Here is a 17,963-nt window from a genome sequence, read left to right as displayed (position 1 = left end):
ACACTAGTAAGGTTATAGACTGTTCTCAAGGAACATTTAATCAAATTGGACATGGAAGATTTTAATACATAAAAGTTAAATAATGGTACAAGAGTAAAATAACTGCACAAGAGATGCCATAAGGTAGCAAGTAATTACTGGTCAAATGATTAGGGTAGTGTTGGGAAGGCCTGGTGGAAGAGAAGGGATTTCAACTGGGTCTTCTAGGAGAGGTAAGATTTGGAAAGAAGAGGGTGGGAGAATCCTTTTGAGGGTGGGGAAAGGAAGGTGGGGTGGGGATGTGGCAGGAACAAAGGCTAAGAGAAAGGGAAGTTAAAGATTTACTTGGAACCCAGTAGAGGAATTTAGAGGAGGCCCATATTAGGGAATAATGGCTGGTGGAGGATATGAGCCAAAGTATCTTATAAGAGAGTCTGGCCTTAAGTGTCATAGATAAAAATCTCCGACAGCTCTTCTAGTTCAAGCACCTAATCCTGTGATTGACTGCATAGTAGATGCTCAATGAATGTGGACAGTTGAATGTGGTTGAACTTATGTGGATGAGGACCCTAAGGAGGATAATGATGCCTATGGTCTTACAGCTAATAAGTGGCAGGGGAGTTGTAATCTTGCTGTCTTGAATTCTGGCACAGTGTTTTTCTACTGTAGTCAAACTTCTTTTGTGGAATTTTAGATTCTGTTTGGTAAGCATGAGACACTGAAGGTCAATGTCTTGGGAACAGAGTAACCAAAATAATGCTTTAGGAAGAAAATTTGCTAGCACTGTGTAAAATATATGGGAAAGAGCTAGTTCACAGGCAGAGAAGCTAGATCCCGGGTGGTGGTTGTAATAGTCTGGGCGTAGGATGGTAAGAGTGGGAAGGAAGAATGGAAAAGGTACCAACCAAGAAGAATCTTGGGTAGGATTGGGGGAGGGGGTGCTATTGAGTGAAGAAAGGAGTTAAATAAAACGTAACTAAGTTTTCAGCTTTCTGAACTTACTAGGTGTCTAGTGGTGCAGTTAATAGAAACTCAGAAGAGGGAAGTGGTTTTAGAGTTTTTAAGCAAATTGAATTTGAAATAACACATGAAAGGCAAGTCCCAGCAGAAGGGGTGCTGATAGAGGCTTAGAATTTTAAGGAGGGTTTGGGGCTGGAGGTGCAGAGAATAATCATTTGCCTAGAGGTTCAGTAAGTGCATTCCATTTACCTGTGGTGGTAGTTTCCATACTCATAGTTGTAAAGAGACGCCTGTGGAGATTCTCATCCACTAGGTCAGGGGTGGGGCCCATGCAGCTGTACTTTTAAATGCTGTCTGGAAGAGAGTTCACCAAGCCACTTCCTTAACATAGGGACTAATGTTCAAGGCACTGTTCAACATGTTATGCACAGTATTGTATTTGTAACACTGCGAGGTGGTCTCCATCCCTGTTTTATAGTTAAGAAATAGGTTGAATCACAGCCTGAGCTTTCATCCAAACTGTGCTGTCTCATACAATATTTTGTTTCCAGTTTCCATTCTTGGCATTCTTACGCTATAGTTAACTGATTTTATTTTCCATTTTAGGTATTATCTGTTGATTTCCTACTATGGAAGATGAGGATTTAGCTCTTAGCCTCTACCTTTTTCTGTCCCCATTTTCCCGATATTTTAATGTCACACTTTGATTAAGCAGTATTCATTGTTCACATTATGCCTACTTAAGTATTGTTACAGATGAGACTTGGACTGTACTGTTTATATTAACTTTTGGCACAAAATTTTGCTTTTCTTGGGGTTTATAATTGCTTTATTGTTCATTTGCTTAGTTTTGTATATACCCGTCATTAGTTCAGTCTCATTCCTGCAGTAGTGTAAATCTCATTTATTTTCAGACACATCAGTTAATCAATCAGTTATTTAATCTTTGGAGGCTTCCCTCCAGTTTCATTTATTTCTTGGAGGACTTCTCTGCCTTCTTTCAGTGATTATCCTGACATTTCCTTTCATCATCTTGAAAATTCTCCTGTCAGATGGAGCCTCTGTTTCCTGGATCCCATTTTTCTCTTTGTTGGTTTATTCCTTCTTTTTGGTGACACAAATTGGTAGCTTCCTGGAAGACAAGGAAAATCTCAATAAATTTACCATCCATGTCTTCCAGTGTCTTTATTCTATCCTCACAGTTGATTGATAATTTGAAGATACAGACTTTTGGGTTGGAAATAATTCCCCTCAGGATTTTTTAAAAAAATTCATTTATTTAATTATTTATTTTTGGCTGCGTTGGGTCTTTGTTGCCGTGCGCGGGCTTCCTCTAGTTGCGGTGAGCAGGGGGTTACTCTTCGTTGCGGTGCGCAGGCTTCTCATTGCAGTGGCTTCTCTTGTTGCGGAGCATGGGCTCTAGGCGCTTGGGCTTCAGTAGTTGTGGCTCGCGGGCTCTAGAGCGCAGGCTCAGTAGTTGTGGTGCGTGGGCTTAGTTGCTCCTCTGCATGTGGGATCTTCCCAGACCAGGGCTCGAACCTGTGTCCCCTGCATCGGCAGGCGGATTCTTAACCACTGCACCACCAGGGAAGCCCTCCCCTCAGGATTTTGAAGCATTGGTTTGTTGGTTTTTTGGCTTTCATTGTTAATTATTTTTATATTTTAAAATATCCTGTGTTTTTTTTTCTTTAGTCAGTGAATTATGTTGACACTTGAGGGACCATTTAGCCTGGGAATTCATGTTCTGCATTCTTCTCATACTGTGTATTTGATAATTTCATTCCTTCGCTTTTCTTTGATCTTTCTCTTATACTACATACTGTTATTTAGGTGTTATATCTCCTGGACTAATCCTTTAGGTTTCTTACCTTATTTCATTTTCTCTTTCGTCTTTTTCTTCTGTTACCTGGGAAATTGCTTCAATTTCACCTTCTAAATCTTGTATTGAATTTTTAAGTTTCTCTAATTAAATTTTTAACTTCTGGGAGCTGTTTTTCGTTCTTTGAGTATTTCTTTTTTGTTGCGTCGTGTTTCTGTCATGTGTATAATATTTTCTAACTCTCTGAAGATATTATAGGATTTAAACTTTTTAACTTTTTATCATCTCCCTCTTGAGAATGTTTTGATTTTTGTTTGATTTTGGTTTCTTTCATGTTAAAGGCATTCTTCAAGTGACTGGAGATCCTTGGCTGCCTGTTGTTTTTCAAAAATGAAGCATTAAAAAGCTGATTGGAAAGCCATTGTGGGTGTGTGGCTCAGTTGCTGGGCTTCATTTGTAGAGTGATTTGGAGATCTTCAGTATCAGGATATGTAGGTCATTCCTCTGGAACCTGTCACATTTCCCAGAGAGGAATCTTCTGATCTAGTGCTTTTCAAGCTTTAATGTGCACATATGTTATATGTGTTTACAGATCTGATTTAGTAGGTCTAGGTTGGGGCTTGGGAATTCTAACAAGTTCCCAGGTTCTGCTGATGGAGGAGGGTTACACAAGTAACAGGGGACAGGGGTGTGGTGGTGTTGGCTCTGTGCTGGCCTTTTCAGTACTCATTGGTGAAGTAGATTCAGGAAGCTTGTCAGGATGGTGATCATGTCTTGTGTCAATTCAGTGAGTAGATGTTGAATAAGGAATACAGGTGAGTGTTGAAGCTCTGGGAATTGGTGAGAAATTGTCAAGAATGTTAGGAACCAGTGAGGGTAAAGGAAAAGTTCTCATACATTATTGTTGCATTTCCTTGATTATTGGTGAGGTTGGGTGTTTCCATCTTTATTGACAAGTTGTATTTCTTCTGTGAATTGCTTGTTTATATATCCTTTGTCTTTTTATTTTGAGTTTTTTTTAAACTCGAGTTCTTTCTTGAATATAAAGAGCTATTTATGTATTCTGAGTATTAATGCTTTGCCTATATATTTTTTTCTTTTTTTTTTTAATAGATCTTTATTGGAGTATAATTACTTCACAATACTGTGTTAGTTTCTGTTGCACAACAAAGCTAATCAGCCATATACATACACTTGTCCCCATATCCCCTCCCTCTTGAGCCTCCCTCCCCTCCTCCCTATCCCACCTCTCTAGGTCATCGCAAAGCATCGAGCTGATCTCCCTGTGCTATGCTGCTGCTTCCCACCAGCCAACTATTTTACATTCGGTAGTGTATGTATGTTGATGCTACTCTCACTTCGCCCCAGCTTCACCCTCCTACCCCATGTCCTCAAGTCCATTTTCTATGTCTGTCTCTTTATTCCTTCCCTGCAACTAGGTTCATCAGTACAACTTTTTTTTAGATTCCATATATATGTGTTAGCATACGGTACTTGTTTTTTTCTTTCTGACTTACTTCACTCTGTACTAGGAGACTCTAGGTCCATCCACCTCACTACAAATAACTCAATTTGGTTTCTTTTTATGGCTCTTTACCCATTCATCTGTCGATGGACATTTAGGTTGGTTCCATGTCCTGGCTATAGTAAATAGTGCTGCAGTGAACATTATGGTACATGTGTCTTTTTTCTCTGGGTATATGCCCAGTAGTGGGATTGCTGGGTCATATGGTAGTTCTAGTTTTAGTTTTTTAAGGAACCTCCATAGTGTTTTCCATAGTGGTTGTATCAATTTACATCCCCGCCAACAGTGCAGGAGGGTTCCCTTTTCACCACACCCTTTCCAGCATTTATTGTTTCTAGATTTTTTGATAATGGCCATTCTGGATGGCATGAGGTGATACCTCATTGTAGTTTTGATTTGCATTTCTCCAATAATTAGTGATGTTGAGCATCTTTTCATGTGCCTCTTGGCCATCTGTATGTCTTCCTTGGTGAAATGTCTATTTAGGTCTTCTGCCCATTTTTTAACTGGATTGTTTGTTTTTTTGATATTGAGCTCCATGAGCTGTTTGTATGTTTTGGATATTAATCCCTTGTCTGTTGTTTCATTTGCAAATATTTTCTCCATTCTGAGGGTTGTCTTTTTGTCTTGTTCATGGTTTCCTTTGCTGTGCAAAAGCTTTTAAGTTTAATTAAGTCCCATTTTATTTTTGTTTTTATTTCCATTACTCTAGGAGGTTGGTCAAAAAGATCTTGCTGTGGTTCATGTCAGTGTTTTTCCTGTTTTCCTCTAAGAGTTTTGTAGTGTCTGGTCTTACATTTAAGTCTTTAATCCATTTGGAGTTTATTTTTGTGTATTGTGTTAGGTAGTGTTCTAATTTCATTCTTTTACATGTAGCTGTCTAGTTTTCCCAGCACCACTTATTGAAGAGGCTGTCTTTCCTCCATTGTATGTTCTTACTTCCTTTGTCGTAAATTAGGTGCCCATATGTGCGTGGTTTTATCTCTAGGCATTCTATCTTGTACCATTGATCTATATTTCTGTTTTTGTGCCAGTACCATACTGTCTTGATTACTGTAGCTTTGTGGTATAGTTTAAAATCGGGGAGGCTCATTCCTCCAACTCCATTTTTCTTTCTCAAGATTGCTTTGGCTATTCAGGATCTTTTGTGTTTCCATACAAATTGTAAAATTTTTTGTTCTAATTCTGTGAAGAATGCCATTGGTAGTTTGATAGGGATTGCACTGAATCTGTAGATTGCTTTGGATAGTATAGTCATTTTCACAATATTGATTCTTCCAGTCCAAGAACATGGATATATTTCTCCATCTGTTTATGTCATCTTTGATTTCTTTCATCAGTGTTTTATGGTTTTCTGAGTACAAGTTTTTCGCCTCCTTAGGCAGGTTTATTCCTAGGTATTTTATTCTTTTTGTTGCAATGGTAAATGGGAGTGTTTCCTTAATTTCTCTTTCAGATTTTTCATCATTAGTGTATAGGAATGCAAGAGATTTCTGTGCATTAATTTTGTATCCTGCAACTTTACCAAATTCCTTGATGAGCTCTAGTAGTTTTCTGGTGGCATCTTTAGGATTCTCTATGTATAGTATCATGTCATCTGCAAACAGTGACAGTTTTACTTCTTCTTTTCCAATTTGTATTCCTTTTATTTCTTTTTCTTCTCTGATTTCTGTGGCCAGGACTTCCAAAACTATGTTGAATAAGAGCGGCGAGAGTGGACATCCTTGTCTTGTTCCTGATCTTAGTGGTCGCTTTCAGTTTTTCACCGTTGACTGTGATGCTTTCTGTGGGTTTGTCTTATGTGGCCTTTATTATATTGAGGTAGGTTCCTCTATGCCCATTTTCTGGAGAGTTTATCATAAATCAGTGTTGAATTTTGTCAAAAGCTTTTTCTGCATCTATTGAGATGATCGTATGGTTTTTATTCCTTAATTTGTTAATGTGGTGTATCACATTGATTGATTTGCGTATATTGACGAATCCTTTCATCCCTGGGATAGATCCCACTTGATCATGGTGTTTGATCCTTTTTTAATGTGCTGTTGGATTCTCTTTGCTAGTATTTTGTTCAGGATTTTTGCATCTATGTTCATCAGTGATATTGGTCTATAGTTTTCTTGTGATAACTTTTTCTGGTTTTGGTATCAGGGTGATGGTGGCTTTGTAGAATGAATTTGGGAGTGTTTCTGTGTCTGCAGTTTTTTGGAAGAGTTTGAGAAGGATCAGTTTTAGCTCTTCTCTAAATGTTTGATAGAATTCACCTGTGAAGACATCTGGTCCTGGACTTTTGTTTGTTGGAAGATTTTTAATTACAGTTTCAATTTCATTACTTGTGATAGGTCTGTGTAGATTTTCTAATTCTTCCTGATTCAGTCTTGGAAAATTGTACCTTTCAAGAGTTTGTCCATTTCTTCGTGGTTGTCCGTTTTATTGGCATATAGTTGTTTGTAGTAGTCTCTTATAATCTTTTGTATTTCTGCAGTATCAGTTGTGATTTCTCCTTTTTCATTTCTAATTTTATTGATTTGCGTCCTCTCCCTTTTTTTCTTGATGAGTCTGGCTAAGGGTTTATCAATTTTGTTTATCTTCTCAAAGAACCAGGTTTTAGTTTTATTGATCTTTGCTATTGTTTTCTTCGATTCTGTTTCATTTATTTCTGCTCTGATCTTTATGATTTCTTTCCTTCTACTGACTTTGGGTTTTCTTTGTTCTTCTTTCTCTAGTTGTTTTAAGTGTGGGGTTAGATTGTTTATTTGAGATTTTTCTTGTTTCTTGAGGTGAGATTGTATTGCTATAACCTTCCCTCTTAGAACTGCTTTTGCTGTGCCCCATAGGCTTTGGGTCATCGTGTTTTCATTGTCATTTGTTTCCATGTTTTTTTTTATTTCTTCTTTGATTTCTTCAGTGATCTCTTGGTTATTTATTAGCACACTGTTTAGCCTCCATGTATCTGTGTTTTTTACAGTTATTTTCCTGTAATTGATTTCCAGTCTCATAGCGTTGTGGTCAGAAAAGATACTGGATACGATTTCAATTTTCTTAAATTTTCCGAGGCTTGATTTGTGACCCAAGATGGAGGATGTTCCATGTACACATGAGAAGAAAGCGTATTCTGCCACTTTTGGGTGGAATGTTCTATAAATATCAATTAGATCTATCTGGTTTATTGTGTCATTTAAAGCTTGTGTTTCCTTATGTATTTTCTGTTTGGATGATCTATCCATTGGTGTAAGTGGGGTGTTGAAGTCCCCTACTATTACTTGTTACTGTCAGTTTCTTCTTTCATGGTTGTTAGCATTTGCCTTATATATTGAGGTGCTCCTATATGTTGGGTGCATAAACATTTATATTTGTTATATCTTCTTCTTGGATTGATCCTTTGATCATTATGTAGTGTCCCTTCTTATCTTTTTCACAGTCTTTATTTTACAGTCTGTTTTATCTGATATGAGTATTGCTACTTCAGCTTTCTTTTGATTTCCGTTTGCATGGAATATCTTTTTCCATCCCTTCACTTTCAGTCTGTATGTGTCCCTAGGTCTGAAGTGGGTCTCTTGTAGACAGCATATATATGGGTCTTGTTTTGTATCCATTCAGCCAGTCTGTGTCTTTTGGTTGGGGCATTTAATCCATTTACGTTCAAGGTTATTATCGATATGTATGTTCCTATTACCATTTTCTTAATTGTTTTGGGTTTGTTTTTGTGGGTCTTTTTCTTCTCCTGTGTTTCCCACTTAGAGAAGTTTCTTTAGCGTTTGTTGTAAAGCTGCTTTGGTGGTGCTGAATTCTTTTACCTTTTGCTTGTCTGAAAAGCTCTTGACTTCTCCATCGAATCTGAATGAGATCCTTGCTGGGTAGAGTGATCTTAGCTGTAGGATTTTCTCTTTCATCACTTTAAGTATATCCTGCCACTCCCTTGCGGCCTGTAGCATTCCCACTGAAAAATCAGCTGATAACCTTATGGAATTCCTTTGTATGTTATTTTTTGTTTTTCCCTTGGTGCTTTTAATATTTTTTCTTTGAATTTAATTTTTGTTAGTTTGGTTAATATGTGTCTTGGTGTGTTTTTCCTAGGGTTTATTCTGTATGGGACTCCCTGTGCTTCCTGGACTTTGGTGACTATTTCCTTTCCCATGTTAGGGAAGTTTTCCACTCTAATCTCTTCAAATAATTTCTCAGACCCTTTCTTTTTCTCTTCTTCTTCTGGGACCCCTGTAATTCAAATGTTGGTGCGTTTACTGTTGTCCCAGAGGTCTCTGAAATTGTCTTCAGTTCTTTCATTCTTTTTTCTTTATTCTGCTCCTCGACAGTTATTTCTACCATTTTGTCTTCCAGCTCACTTATTCGTTCTTCTGCCTCAGTTATTCTGTTATTGATTCCTTCTAGTGTATTTTTCATTTCAGCTATTATGTTGTTCATCTCTGTTTGTTTGTTTTTTAGTTTTCTAGATCTTTGTTTTAAACATTTCTTGTATTTTCTCAATCTGTGCCTCCATTCTATTTCTGAGATTCCAGGTCATCTTTACTATCATTACTCTGAATGCTTTTTCAGGTAGATTGCTTATTTCCTCTTCATTTATTTGGTCTTGTAGGTTTTTACTTGCTCCTTCATCTGTGACTTTTTTTTTTTTTTAATGAGTGGGATTGTGTTCCTGTCTTACTGGTTGTTTGGCCTGAGGTTTCCATCTCTGGGGTTTGTAAGCTATTGGGTAGAGCTGAGTCTTGATGCTGAGATGAGGACCTCTGTGAGACCTCACTCCAGTGAATATTCCCTGGGGTCTGAGGTTCTCTGTTAGTCCAGTGGTTAAGACTCGGAGCTCCCACCGCAGGAGCTTTGGCCTGACCCCAGGCTCGTGAACTATGATTCTGCAAGCTGCCTGGGGCGGCAAAACAAACAAACAAAAAAGACAACAATAACAAAGTAAAAAATAAAATTAGACTAGGAAACTAACAGTTATGTTAGAAAGAATATAGAAGATTAATCAACAATCGGAAGGGACATCAATATCAGAGTAGTAAAAAAGAGGAGGGAAAAAGAAAGGGGTGGGGGGAAGGCCTTGGCTGTGGAGGGCAGGGCCTAAGCAAGGGCAGGGTTTGGGTGCTGGGAGGGGCCAATGCTCAGGTCCCACAGGGCTGGAAAAGGCCCTGGGGACTATGGGGGGTGGGGCTTGGTCTCAGAGGGCAGGGGACCTCATCTGGGAGCCCAGCAGGCCTCCTGGGCCCAAGTGGGCAGGACACACGCCCTCCTCTCCTCTCCTCTCCTGCTCTTCCGATCTGGGAAGGCCCCTCCCGCCTGCCTCTCCAGTTCTCCCCTCAGCCTCCTTCCTATGCCCCCAAGGACCCAGGAGACCTAGACGGGGCTTTGGAGGTGGGGGTACCAGCCTGGGAGCTCAGCAGGCTCCCCAGCCCGAGTGGGCCAGGCGATCGCCCTCTGCTCCTCTCCGGCTCTTCCCTGAGAGTCCCTCCCGCCTGCCTCTTGATCTCCCCGGCCTCAGGGGTGCCGATCCTGTCTGGCCTCCACTTCTCCCCCACCCAGTGCCCCTGCGTCCTACCGGTTCACCTTGGGGTTCCTCCCCTCTCCTTGGGTGTCAGAGTCCCCCACCAGCGGCCAGCAGGCGCCCTAGTTGTGGGGAGAAGCTAACTCCACGTCTTCCCACACTGCCATCTTGACTCCGCCTCCACACTTACTCTTCGCCTATATATTTTTGATTTTTTTCTCTTAGCCTTTTGCTTTAAATTTTATGACTTATTTTGTGGTACAGAGTTTTATTTAATTAAACTTGATTATTTTCTTCCTTTGTGATTCTTTGTTTGTGATTGCTTTGGAAGGCTTTTCCTAACCCCATGATTATAAAAACTTTCTCATAAATATTTTTTTAATACTTATTTTTAATCAATTAGTTTTGGTTTAAGTTATTAAGTTTAGTGTGTATGTAATATAAGACAGGAATCTAATTTTGTTTTTCCAAATGAGTAATTTGACATATTCCAATGTGACTGGCAGAGCAATATGTTTTCTTTCACTTTAGAATTAACCTTTTTTCGTAAGAAGATTGCTCCTGTTACTTCTGTGTTTTTTGTTTTTTTTTAAAATTAATTTATTTTTGGCTGCATTGGTTCTTTGTTGCTGCACATGCGCTTTCTCTAGTTGCAGCGAGAAGGGGCTAGTCTTCGTTGCGGTGCGTGGCTTCTCACTGCGGTGGCTTCTTGTTGTGGAGCACAGGCTCTAGGCACACGGGCTTCAGTAGTTGTGGCTCACGGGCTCTAGAGCACAGGCTCAGTAGTTGTGGCGCACAGTCTTAGTTGCTCCATGGCATGTGGGATCTTCCTGGACCAGGGCTTGGACCCGTGTCCCCTGCATTGGTAGGCGGATTCTTTTTTTTGTTTTTTTTGTTTTTTTTTTTTTTTTTAATTTTTTGGCTGTGTTGGGTCTTCGTTTCTGTGCGAGGGCTTTCTCCAGTTGCGGCAAGTGGGGGCCACTCATCATCGCGGTGCGCGGGCCTCTCACTATCGCAGCCTCTCTTGTTGTGGAGCACAGGCTCCAGACGCGCAGGCTCAGTAGTTGTGGCTCACGGACCCAGTAGCTCCGCGGCATGCGGGATCCTCCCAGACCAGGGCTCGAACCCGCGTCCCCTGCATTGTCAGGCAGACTCTCAACCACTGCGCCACCAGGGAAGCCCCGGTAGGCGGATTCTTAACCACTGTGCCACCAGGGAGGTCCCGCTACTGTTACTTCTTGATTTTATAAGTGAATAGCCAAGCCAGGCTCCTTGTTGCTTATAAATAGCATTAACGTATGCAACAGTTTGCAAAGACTCTTGCTGTTAATCATATTTGTGGTATTAGAAAGGGATCATTATACCTAATTTATTTTATTCTATCAGCTAGGGGCATATATTTGTGGATTTGGGGTAGAAATAACCTTTTTGTACTGTAGGTTGAGAGATCATTTGTGTTACTAAGTAAATTAAATTCTCAGCCTTCCAGAGAATGCAGGAACTATGGAGGGGATAGGATAGGTTTGTAGAGGTCCAGCCAGCATGGTAGTTTCCTGGGCATTAACAGAATCACCTCATGGATCACAGGAGACACAACTACCCGTTTTACCTTCTTATAACTCTTATTAACCCATTTCCTGGTACCTCTTGAGAGTCTCTGTCCTATTGGGGAAGCATTACCTTGGTGATATGTCCAAGGTTGGTTACCTGAGTCAAGATTTTAGGGAATGCAGTTTGGCATAGAACCTTGAGTGGTATTTTTTTTTTTTCTCTAGTTGCGGAAAGCTGGGCTACTCTTTGTTGTGGTGCGTGGGCTTCTCATTGTGGTGGCTTCTCTTGTTGCGGAGCACAGGCTCTAGGCGCACGGGCTTCAGTAGTTGTGGCTCGTGGGCTCTAGAGCACAGGCTCAGTAGTTGTGGTACACGGGCTTAGTTGCCCCATGGCATGTGGGATCTTCCTGGACCAGGGCTCGAACCGGTGTCCCCTGCATTGGCAGGCGGATTCTTAACCACTGCACCACCAGGGAAGCCCCTTGAGTGGTATTTGTAATGCCTAGTTTGCCTTTTGTTTTCTTTTTGCTTTGAGTTAAGTTTCCTCCCCATTCATTGAGATGTTTTTATTTCTCTTCACAATACAGCAAATGGAAAGGTGATAATAGCAGTGTCAGTTCTCTGTGTATCAGCCCAGATGGAAAGATGTTGCTTTCAGCTGGTCGAACAATCAAACTATGGGTTTTGGAGACCAAAGAAGTCTACAGAGTGAGTGAATCAAATTAGTTTTAAGCATAACAGTTGTCTAGAGTAAGTATGGCGAAAGGCAGAAGTCTGAGCCAAAGAATATTGTTTTAAGAATACAGATGTGTTATTTTCAAGCATATGAAATAGTACAATTAATAGACAAAAGTAGTCCTCCAAATCTGTTAAATAGATTAGACATGTCCTTTTTGCATGCATTGGAAGAATGAATGTAAATGGAAAATGAAATGAGTGGAATTTGAATTAAGTATCTTACTCTCTTCAATAATAATATAATTATATAATAATGATAGTAATTTTTTATTTCTAGCTTGCATCCAGCATTTGTTTATATTATTGTATTTAGCTGTGGAGATTTAGAATTACATTTTGAGTGTGCTCAGGGGTTACTGAACATTTGGTGCTGTGATGATGCCTTAAAATTGTGGTTTCGACTCACTGAGAGTAACATGAAGACCTACAATTCCTTGGCTGTGTCTGAGCACCCAAGCACCCCTTTTAAAATGGATAGAATGAAGTGAATCTTTAACACAAATACGGAAGAAGTAAAGATTGTGGGGTAGGCTCACGGGAGTTGGAAGGGACAGCTTTAATGTTCAGTTTTTTTCGGATGGAGTTTTTTAAAGTGAGAGGAATATAGCACAAATAACCTTAGTAGTCTGGAGCTCTGATTTCAGATATGTATCATGTATATTGTTTATAATACATATGAAGTCTTAATTTTTGTTACTGCTTTACATCTTCTCCTAAATGAGATTTAACTTTCTCTAGCACTTCACGGGACATGCAACGCCGGTTTCATCACTTTTGTTCACTACTATCAGACCTCCTAATGAGAGCCAACCCTTTGATGGAATTACAGGTCTTTATTTCTTATCTGGAGCAGTACATGACCGGTTACTTAATGTCTGGTATGTAGTCTTTTGGATTTTGGGAGGTAACATTGCCTTGAAAGAATCGGTCATAGCTTATATGGTTAATATAAATGATGAATATGAGATTTGCTTTATTGTATTTAATGTTAGATTTATTTTATATTGACTTGTAATGAGGAATTGAACCTGCCTAAAAATCAGATCTTTATGAGAAAAATTTAAGAGCATTACATAATAGAACTTCCTCCATGCATGTTTAGAGATAAAGTGGGCTGAATATTTTTGTGACTGGGCAATTTAAAAACCTTTTTAAAAAATTTTTTTAGGAAAATCTCTGATTTTGTTGAAAGAGATGACTATCTGGGTTAGTGCAGTAATGCCTATTTGATGGTTTACTGAGGACATTAAATTCCTTGGTTGTGTCTGAGAATTCCCAGTAAACCTTTCCTTGCAGTGGTTTCTGTCACTAATTCCCTTTGAAGCTACTTTTGAAAGTAAAAATCAATTTGGTATTAAAGAGCCATCAAAAAGTTTTTAAATTTAAGAAATAGGGGCTTCCCTGGTGGCGCAGTGGTTGGGAATCCGCCTGCCAATGCAGGGGACACGGGTTCATGCCCTGGTCCAGAAGGATCCCACGTGCCGCAGAGCGGCTAGGCCCGTGAGCCACAACTACTGAGCCTGTGCGTCTGGAGCCTGTGCTCCGCAACAAGAGAGGCCGCGATAGTGAGAGGCCCGTGCACCGCGATGAAGAGTGGCCCCCGCTCGCCGCAACTGGAGAAAGCCCTCGCACAGAAACGAAGACCCAACACAGCCAAAAATAACTAACTAAATAAATAAATTTTAAAAAGTAATAATAAGAAATTTCTAGGATTTTATAACATCATCTGATGGTGAAATTAACTTTTTTTCTTTTACCTGATGTTCATGGACAGAATAAGTAGAGATTGTAAAAATAGAAGTAGTTTCTTATCCTAATGATCAGTTAGTTGAGCATGCTCTTGACCATATAAAGTTACTCAGAAGTGAGACTCATCAAATATGTATTTCTTAAAGTAGTCGTGTGGGGAAGGTTCATATTAGTCTGGAGGTGGACCTCTGTTCACCTCCAGACCGTCAGCTTAGTTCCTAATTATGCCTCTCATAATCAAATTGTGTTGGTTTTCTGTCCTGTGTCTCATTGTTGAGGAGCGCCTATTGGAATATCTTATTTTGGTTCTAGAGGGTTCATCCCTAACATAAGAAATTAGTAATGCCAGAAAAGTTAAAATCAGCCACCTCAATCTCCTGACATTACTGAGGTGCTTCAGTCTTTAATGCCTCACCTCTTTGGCTCCTGAGACTAGGGGTCTCCAGCTCCAAAATTTTTTGTATAGCAGAAAAGTTGATTTCTGCTGTCTTAAGATCCTGAAGATAGTATGTGTATACCTGGGGCTTCCTAGTAACAGAGGAGTAAACCATAAAAAACAAACAGATTAAAACTGCATATTGAAAGGCTGCCCCCAAAGGCCATTCATGAAAACTTTGTGTTTTGTTAGGTAGAGCAAGCCGAGGGTTCCCTTATAATTACCTTTGAAAGACACATTTCTGAAAGAAAATAACATTTGAAGGCTTCTTGCCACTGAATGAAGATTAAAATTTAAAAAAAACCCAAAAAACCCTTTCATATTACTGCAAGGAGGAAGTACTATCTCCTATTTTTTTTTTTTTTTTTTTTTTTTAATAACTACTTGCTTGAGAGAGGCTGACAGTTTTAAACTGGTGCATTTCCAAGTGACCTCATCAGGTGTTTTTTTTTTTTTGTTTGTTTGTTTTTTTAAATTATTTATTTATTTATTTATGGCTGTGCTGGGTCTTCGTTTCTATGCGAGGGCTTTCTCTAGTTGCGGCAAGCGGGGGCCACTCTTCATCGCGGTGCGCGGGCCTTTCACTATCGCGGCCTCTCTTGTTGCGGAGCACAGGCTCCAGACGCGCAGGCTCAGTAATTGTGGCTCACGGGCCTAGTTGCTCCGCGGCATGTGGGATCCTCCCAGACCAGGGCTTGAACCCGTGTCCCCTGCATGGGCAGGCAGACTCTCAACCACTGCACCACCAGGGAAGCCCTCACTATCTCCTATTGATGGGCTAAAATAGCAGCTTCTGCTGTATATAGTGGTGTGATAGCAGTGATTTTGAGCATGTATATAGTATGAGTAACTTCATTTTAGAGTGACTCTTGTTTTATTAAGAAGTTATTATGCATGAAATATTTAGAATTTATCAAATCAACTCTTAATTTTCTTCTAGACACAAAAATACTGAAAGACTGTTTACTGGTAAATGTATAAAGTCTCACTAGTTAATAAAAAGAATCTGATCTTGAATCATGTTTGTAAGTCACGCTTGTTACTCTATTACTCAGTCTTTATTTTAGTTTTTTAAATTTGTGCCCAGATTTTTTAAACAGCTTCAATGAGTTATAATTGACATAATAAATTGTACGTACTTAAAGCAAAAGGATAATTAAGTTTTTACATATGTATACAAATGTGAGATTATTACCACAATCAAGACAGTGGCCACATGCATTGCTCCCAAGAGTTTCCTCGTATCCCTTTGTAATCCCCCTCCCCACCTCAGTCTACAGGCTTGTTGGCATGTTTAGGATATTACAGATAAAGTTGTTAAGGACATTTGTGTACAAGTCTTTGTACAGACACATGATTCATTTCTCTTGGGTAACTACCTAGGAGTATAATGGCTGCATCTTACGATAGGTGTATATTTAACTTTTTAAAAAACTGCCAAATTTTTTCCAGAGTGGTTGTACCATTTTACATTCCCACCAGCTGTGCATAAGAGTGCTAATTCCTTCACATATTCACCAACACTTTATGATCATTTAATTTCAGCCATTCTGATAAGTGTGTAGTGGTATCTCAGTGTGGTTTTAATTTGCATTTTCCTAATGACTATTGATGTTGAGAATCTTTTAAGTACTTACTTGCTATCTGGATATGTTCCTTGACAAAGTGTGTGTTCAAATATTTTGGCCTATTTTCTGCTGGGTTGTTTGTATTCTTACTGAGTTTTGAGAGTTCTGTGTATATTCTGAATATAAATCAATTATTAGGTATATGCTTTACAAATATTTTCTCCTAGTCTGTGGCTTGTCTTTTTTTTGAAGCTAAGCGGTTTTTAATTTTGATGAAGTACAGATCATGTTTTGAAGTCTTTGTTTAACCCAAGATCACAAAAGTGTTCTCCTGGAAGTTTTTTAGTTCTAGGTCTTGTGTTTATTTGGTTCTGTGATCTGTTTTGAGTATATGGTTCAAGGAACGGATTGGGGTTCATGGGTTTGTTTTTGTTTATTTTTTTTTTGGATATCCATTGGTCCCAGTACTATCTCCAGTGAATTGGTGCTGCATATATACACATCGAGTCAATTCCCTGTTATTTGCAGTCGTCATGTTGTATAAAGTCCTCAGGAGCACTGATTCAGCGATACTGAACTCTTACTCCTTGGGGAAACACCAGGGTTTGGTTTCTGCAAGCCTCTGGTTACAGCATTTTTGTCATCTAATTAATACATAACCTTGTTTTATGTGTATTTCTGTTTAAAGATACCCTAGTTTATTTATATACACACACACACATAGCTGATTAACTTACGTCAGAACAGAGTTTATCAAACTTAAACATTTTCTCCATAAGCATATCACAGCCTTTTTACTCTTAGGGACACTAGACCGCACTTCAGCATTATACTTGGGGGCCATTTTAAATAGTGAAATCACCAACCAAAAGCACAAAAGCAGAAAGTGTGGCACTAAATAAGCTGTGAAAAGAATACTTAGTATGAAAGCTGAAATAAAAAGGCAGAGCATAGCCTTGTTAAACCTCATGAGTGTTGGGCTGCTCATATGCTTCACTGCTCTATGTATACCTGTTAAAGACCATGAAATCACCACAAATAGTGATTTCGGGGTCTACAAATAAATTGTAGCAAGTAGGCAAATTCTCAAAGAATCAACAAATAGTGAGGATCATTTATCTATCTATTTATCTATTTCTGGGCTCTGTTTTCTCAGTATTGCTATGATGTTAATTCTCCTCAAATTAATGTATAGATTCAATGTGAGTCCAGTCAAAATCCCAGCAATCTGATTTTAAAATTCAAGTGGAAATTCAAAGCACATAGAATAGCCAAAATGACTTTGAAAAAGAAGTTGGAAAACTCACTTCAAAACTTGCCAAGCTGCAGTGATCCAGACAGTTGGCATTGCCATCAAGATAGACAAATAGGTTAATGGAAAAGAATGTTGCTCATTGTTTAAATCTGCCACAAATGCATTAATGCTTTCTCTTTTCCCATGCAACCATGTTACATGGTAGTGACACAAATGCTTCCCTTATTTTGATCTTTAATTACTTTATTTAGCTTTCAAAAGATGAAAATGCTGTTGGGAGCCGATTGCTGTAACTTCCTTTAGGTGTTTGCCTTTTTTTTTTTTTTTAAATGTCTTACTATCTAATCATTGGTTTTGTTATCTAGGCAGGTCCGGTCAGAAAACAAAGAGAAGAATGCAGTGATGTCTTTTACAGTTACAGACGAACCTGTCTATATTGACTTGACTTTGTCAGAAAATAAAGAAGAGGTAAGTGGCTTGTTTCTTTGAGAATTTGTTTTTGGACTTCACAAATACTATTTTTTAAAATCAGGGTTTTGATGATTTGATGATTCAGGAAAGAGAGAGAACAAAATAAAACAAAAATCTTAGACTATTCGAAGTAATCATTGGATTCTGTGTTGAGTGCTCATAAGGGCAGAGGACAGGGCGCAGTGGCGTTTTCAATAATCCTGACATGTGGGCCTGCCGGTTGGTTCCCTGTTGTCAGCCAGTGCGCTTGGTTATTGACTTAGCTCCTCTAACTTCCATGCTGCGTTCTCATGGACTGTGCTGTCTTCTTAGCCTAAACTTTTATTTATAGGCTTGACAACAACTACTTGAATTGTTATTTTGGTGGCAGTGATTATTTTTAAATTCAAGAGTTGTACATCCTTACTGTTTTGATT

At 39.1% G+C, this 17,963-nt stretch overlaps 1 protein-coding gene and 1 long non-coding RNA gene across 3 annotated transcripts in view; one reads left to right on the top strand and one right to left on the bottom strand.

Annotated features, from left to right (window-relative positions):
- Positions 1-17,963, top strand: part of WDR43 (WD repeat domain 43) — a 50,879-nt gene that overhangs the window by 11,269 nt on the left and 21,647 nt on the right. For both annotated transcript variants that reach the window (XM_082356749.1, XM_082356750.1), the window contains 3 exons: positions 11,918-12,038; positions 12,807-12,946; positions 17,442-17,544. In XM_082356749.1, the coding sequence (XP_082212875.1) occupies positions 11,918-12,038; positions 12,807-12,946; positions 17,442-17,544 (364 nt within the window). The remainder of the gene's footprint in view (positions 1-11,917; positions 12,039-12,806; positions 12,947-17,441; positions 17,545-17,963) is intronic.
- LOC309611885 lies at positions 2,206-11,908 on the bottom strand. Its single transcript, XR_014234814.1, has 2 exons — positions 10,985-11,908; positions 2,206-8,384 (listed from the first exon to the last, which is right to left on the bottom strand). It is a non-coding gene; the product is annotated as an uncharacterized lncRNA (long non-coding RNA).

This window comes from Balaenoptera borealis (genome assembly GCF_965194805.1).
Source record: "Balaenoptera borealis genome assembly, chromosome: 15".
In the NCBI taxonomy this organism is placed as follows: Eukaryota; Metazoa; Chordata; class Mammalia; order Artiodactyla; family Balaenopteridae; genus Balaenoptera; species Balaenoptera borealis.
The sequence above is the reverse complement of the archived record's forward strand: the minus strand, read 5'-3'. Positions and strand labels throughout refer to the sequence as shown.